The 6,000-nt window shown below is 44.7% G+C and overlaps 1 protein-coding gene across 1 annotated transcript in view; it reads left to right on the top strand.

Annotated features, from left to right (window-relative positions):
• The window catches only part of COL4A4 (collagen type IV alpha 4 chain), a gene marked incomplete at its 5' end in the record, with an annotated part of 129,668 nt that overhangs the window by 93,866 nt on the left and 29,802 nt on the right, over positions 1-6,000 (top strand). Inside the window, 2 exons of the mRNA XM_075068978.1 lie at positions 454-560; positions 3,002-3,185. Of these exons, the coding sequence (XP_074925079.1) occupies positions 454-560; positions 3,002-3,185 (291 nt within the window). The remainder of the gene's footprint in view (positions 1-453; positions 561-3,001; positions 3,186-6,000) is intronic.

The following is a 6,000-nucleotide window of genomic DNA, read 5'->3' on the forward strand; positions in this document are numbered from 1 at the left end:
TAAAGACTTCAACCCACCACAATCCTAGATAAATTGTTCCAAATTAGGAGAGATTAACAAATTGGGGTGGAGCAGCAAGGATAACTCAGTGATTTGAGCATTGGCCTGCTAAACCCAGGGTTGTGAGTTCAATCCTTGAGGGGACCACTTAGGAATCTGGGGTAAAATCAGTACTTGGTCCTGCTAGTGAAGGCACAGGGCTGGACTTGATGACCTTTCAAGGTCCCTTCCAGCTCTATGAGATAGGTACATCTCCATATATAACAGAGGAAGAAACTTAAATCTTTCATTAAAGAAATCCAACTTTATGAGCTAAAGAAAATTTTTGTAGAGCCTCAGACATTTTGTCCAAATATCAATAATGATTACCTATCATTCAGATGAGCAGAAAGAAATAGACAAACAGCTGCTATATATATAATTACTATATATATATATTTTAATTGTTTTAAGGAATAAAAGGAAAAAGAGGCCCTCTGGGGGCTCCAGGGCTTCCAGGCCAAAAAGGTACTGCTGGCAGAGATGGAGATCCAGGATTGCCTGGAGAGAGAGGAATTCAAGTATGTTTAACTTTGTTAGAAGCTGTTTCATTCTTTGTTTTGAATTAATTTCTCATTTTACTAAAAAAATCAGTAAATTTCCAAATTATTTACAGATTAAACTGTTTTCCGTTTTCCTAGTAACCTGTAGCTAACTGCTGACAAATGAAAAAATCTAACTTCCTTATACAGACACTGGTCTTTATTTTAGGGATCTTAGGTGTATTTTCTGAATATACTGTATCTGCATGATGAGACTGTAAATACACAAACGCTACTCTGATCCCATTGCCTTCAATCTCTCTCCATTAACTTCCTCCTTCATTCCCTAAAATTTGGCTTCTGCCCCATCCACTCCACTCCAAAGAGTTCCTCTGGGTAAAATCCCAAGATTTCCTTCTCCACCCTTCTCTTCCTCTCTGTGGTCTTTGACTGGTGAAATCTTTGCTGTGAAAATCACCTACCTCATTCTGCTCTGATTGCTTTCAGGCCTTCATGAAATCATTCCACTCACTCCCTTTACAAGTCAAATTCAAGGCTTGACAATGTAACATCTCCTTAGCTCTCTGCTTTGGTCTCCTTTTTGGTCACAGTCACCTCCTGTGATTTCTTTGCTCTACCCGTCTACATCTCCCCTTTGTCCTTATCCTACACACATCTATGCACCTTTCACATTCTGTGTATGGAACTCCCTTCCTGACCTCAGCTGCTAGTCCACCTCCTTCTCATTCTTTAAGTATCTTCATCAGGGTGGCTTATAAAGTATAGCCCTATATACAATACAAATAATTATCAACCCAGTTCCATGCACTAGCCTCTTAGTAATGTAATATCATGGCTATCACAATCACGCAACTTCTCCTGACATTTACTGCTTGTGGATTGGCGTAAAACAGTTCATATTAAAGTATGTGATTCACAGACTTCTATAAAGTAAAACAAATATCTCAAAATGATTGTTATTTTAAAAATCTTTATTTGCAGCCTTCCACCCTGTTTGCCACTTCTATTTTACTCTTGTACATCTTGGTGTTCACTGCACACACACAAACTCATTTTCCTCTGAAGCCCAACTTAACCTTCCAATCCTGCAGGAATGTGTGGTGCTGATACATTCTAGTTTGTGGCCATTCTGCAATCTTAATTTTATTTTAATTTGCTTAAGCAGTAGAAAAGCCTGAGGCATTCAGATCATGGCTTTCCTTTCACATTCACCTTCAGGGAAAAAAGGGCCAGGGAAGAAGGCCAGAGAATTAGGCTAGCTAAGGTCATTATTTCATTAGCCAAGCAGTAAACTGGTGTTGGAGAAAAACAGAGTTCTCACTCTCAGGTTGGGTGCAGCAAGTCAGATACTTTATTATCTCTAGCAATTGCGTGGAGGGAGAGAGCTAAACAAGTCTCTCACTAGGTAAACAATTACAGCAAGCATTTATATCTTTTGTTACATACAGTAATGAGCAACAGCTGCATTTGTTTATACATAGGTCATCCTGATAGCTTATTTTTCTCACCTGTATTTAGACTATAGTCTGCATTCCATACTTATCTAACACAAGGTCGCATCAATTTCTCACAGTCCTTTCCCACTCGCCTCACACATCCTCGCTTCTGCAAATCTCATGTTATTAGGGTTACAGCTAGCCTGACTCTTGTTCACATAAGGAGACTGCATGAATCTGAAATCCCCTTCTAATCCCTGTCAGTTCTTTTTCTACTTCCACACTGGTGTACAGTCCATTGAGCCATGTAGGCATAGATTCCATGTGTATCTGTCTCCAGATATTCTTATTAAGACAACCTTGTTCAGAGCACAGACTTTAAGGGTTTTCCTTTAAGTTGTACATCAGGTGTACAGAAATATTTAGCTTTGATCAGGACTACAGTTTCAAAATGTTTATCAACAACTTTATTGTAAATGATCTTAGACCAGATTCCACGCTCAATTACTCCTCGTCAACCCCACTGACTGCAGTGTAACTAAAAGTGAAACTCACTTCTTGGTGAACGGCTTTCTCAAGGTTTTCCAAGCCATTAACTATCTTCAATACTCATGCATGCGTTAAGCCAAGCAGTCCTGTGGTCTGTCCCAAGGAGGATTCTAGCCCCTACAGCTACCTTCACCTAATTCCCTGCACAAAGCCCATTCACTCAGGCTTTATGCAGTGAGTGGGGAGGGCAAAGGAAAGATTGGATCTTACCCAGAGAAGAAATTGGTTCTTTATTTCAGGGCCAACTACACATGTAGAGTACTGTAAAGTTACTGAGCCAATATTGCAGTTTGTAAGCCTACCACAAGATTAATTTTAAAAATATCACATGTATCATCCATTTAGTCATTTCATTGTGTAATCAAAGATTCTTCAAATATTGCTCTAATACTGGAGTTAATGAAAGAAAGCAAATGGGCTAGTCTTATGGAGCTTATATATATATTCTTTTCTTTTCTTTTCTTTTTTAAATAGGGTGATGGTGGATCAGCAGTGCCAGGTGATAAAGGATTTCTTGGGGCACCAGGACTTCCTGGTTCAAGAGGGACTATGGGACCATCAAGTTTGGGATTTCCTGGCCCACCAGGAATCGGGGGTCATCCTGGAGACCCAGGAAGTACTGGTATAAGTGGGCCACCTGGTCAAAAGGGTCAAAAAGGTAAGTTTGAATCTTAACATTAAAAACTCTCTCATTGAGTATGTGCTTGGTAGGATTCAGGTAATCTGCATTTCAGCTGGGATATCTGCATTCAGGAGCAGACAGAGGTGAGGCACAAGAAACGTGAAATATCAGTGAGTGTTGATTCACTGACGCCCTGAACCTATAAACCCATACACCTCTACCCCGATGTAACGCTGTCCTCAGGAGCCAAAAAATCTTACTGTGTTATAGGTGAAACCACATTATATCGAACTTGCTTTGATCCGCCACAGCGCACAGCCCCGCCCCACCGCCCCAGAGTGCTGCTTTACTGCGTTATATCCGAATTCGTGTTATAACGGGTCACGTTATATCGGGGTAGAGGCGTCCTTGTGTGATGCTGGTGGGACTACTCTCTGGAGTAAGGAGTATTAATCTGAATAAAGGTGTGCAGGGCTGGATGAAGGAACAGGGAAAAATGACTCAGTATTTACACAATATAGAGGCATTGCTGATTCACGAAGTAATGTTAGAATAGCTTATTGGAAGATGTCAAACAGACAGACAGAGAAGGTGGAATAACATATGAAAAAGAAATAATAGATCAAAGTAGTAAAACTGAGATTAGTAAACACATTGTAAATATGATTTCCATATGCTAAATTTTAAGTATATACAGTACAATATTTAATATAAAACTGCAGTTCAAGTTAGAAATTTTGGAATCACGTAGCTAACTTCTATATTCTCAATTCTTTTGCTTTCAATATATTCCTGTTAATCTTCTGAATAAATCTTGTTTATTAATACAAATTGCTACACGTGGAAAGCTAATTCTATCTAAAAATTACTTGGTTAAATCTGGTTAATTTTTTTCTCGATTCTAATAAATCAAAGTACACCTCTACTCTGATATAATGCGACCTGATATAACACGAATTCGGATATAACGCGGTAAAGCAGCACTTTGGGGTGGTGGGGCTGCGCACTCCAGCGGCATCAAAGCAAGTTCGATATAACGCGGTTTCACCTATAACACAGTAAGATTTTTTGGCTCTTGAGGACAGCATTATATCGGGGTAGAGGTGTATAAATGTTTACTTCCTTAACTGATAGGGATTCTCATTTGAATAAAGTTAGAAAGATTTGGTCTTTATCTATATTTTATAATTCCAGTTAAAGCAAGTATGTATTTAAATGTTAATACTGAAGTTGTTACACTCTCCTGCACGTTATGGTAGACCAGGGGTCGGCAGCCTTTCAGAAGTGGTGTGCCAAGTCTTCATTTATTCACTCTAATTTAAGGTTTCGCGTGCCAGTCATACATTTTAATGTTTTTTAGAAGGTCTCTCGCTACAGGTCTATATATTATATAACAAACTAGTGTTGTATTGTAAAATAAACAAGGTTTTCAAAATGTTTAAGAAGCTTCATTTAAAATCAAGTTAAAATATTGATCTTACGCCGCCAGCCTGCTCAGCCTGCTGCTGGTCTGGGGTTCTGTTCATCTAGACCTGGAGTGGGCTGAGTGGGGCCTACAGTCGGGACCCCAGCTGGGAAGAGTCTGGCAGCCAGAACCCCAGACCGGCAGCGAGCTGTGCGGGGCTAGCAGCCGGGACCCCAAACTGGCAGTGGGCTGAGCGGCTCAGCCTACTGCCACTCAGGGGTTCCATCCGCCGGCTCCTGCCAGCCGGGATCCCGGCTGCCGAACCCGCTCAGCCCGCTGCCGGTTTGGGGACCCGGCCCTGCCCACATACAGTGGGTACCTACCTTCTCCCTGGTTCTGGCCATTCTCTTCCTCTCTCTGCACTGAGCTGAGGGTGGGAGTGGACCGAGCACAGGGCTGGGGGTGAAGGGTCTGGCCAGGAGCTAGAATGAGGGAGGGGGCTCACGGTTGGGGCAGTGGGTGGTTTGGGTGTGGGGGCACTTACCTGGGCAGCTCCCATTTGGTGTGAGGGGTGCAGGGGGGAATGTGAGTGGGGATGCAGGAGCTCCCGTTTGGTGCTCAGGGTAGGGATGGGGATGTGCGGGGTGCATGAGATGTGCGGGGTGCAAGAGTCAGGGCAGAGGGCTAGGCACATGTGAGGGGGGTGCAGGTGTCAGGGTAGGAGGGCTGGGTATATGTGGGGTTGCCAGAGTCAGGGCTGGGGTCATTCGGTGGGTGGTAGTGAAGGAGTCAACAGAGGGCTGGGTGGTACAGGGCTCAGGGCAGGGGCCTGGGGTGTGTGTGAGGGGTGCAGGGCTCAAGGCAGAGGGCTGGGTGGTGGGGGGAGGGTCAGGGCTCAGGGCAGAGGGCTGAGTTGCCCCCCCCTAGAACCTCCAACCCCCTCCCCCACTCCTTGTCCTGACTACCCTCTCCTGGACCCCACCCCCTATCTAAGCCTCCCTGCCCCTTGTCCCCTGACTGGCTCCTTAGAACCCTACCCCTTACCTGTCCTCTGACTGCCCCAACCCTTATCCACACTCCTGCACCATGACAGAACCCCCTGGACTTCCACGCCTATCTAACCACTCCCCGCCCCCTGACAGGACCTCCAGAACTCTGGACCCATACAATGCCCCCCTGCTTGCCCAACCCCTCTCCACACTCCTACCTCCTGATAGCCCCCTCGAACTCTCAAATCATCCAACCCCCCCAGCTCCTTGTTCCCTGACCATCCCCTCCAGAGACCCCCCCAACCCAAACTGCCTCCTCAGGACCCTCTTTGCTCCCTGTCCTGTGACTGCCCTGACCCCATCCACCCCCTACTCCCTAACAGACCCTGGGTCTCCCATGCCCCATCCAACCCCCCCACCCCCGCTCCCTGACTGCCCCCTCCAGAGACCCCTGCCC

This window comes from Chelonoidis abingdonii, chromosome 8 (genome assembly GCF_003597395.2).
Source record: "Chelonoidis abingdonii isolate Lonesome George chromosome 8, CheloAbing_2.0, whole genome shotgun sequence".
Classification (NCBI taxonomy): Eukaryota; Metazoa; Chordata; order Testudines; family Testudinidae; genus Chelonoidis; species Chelonoidis abingdonii.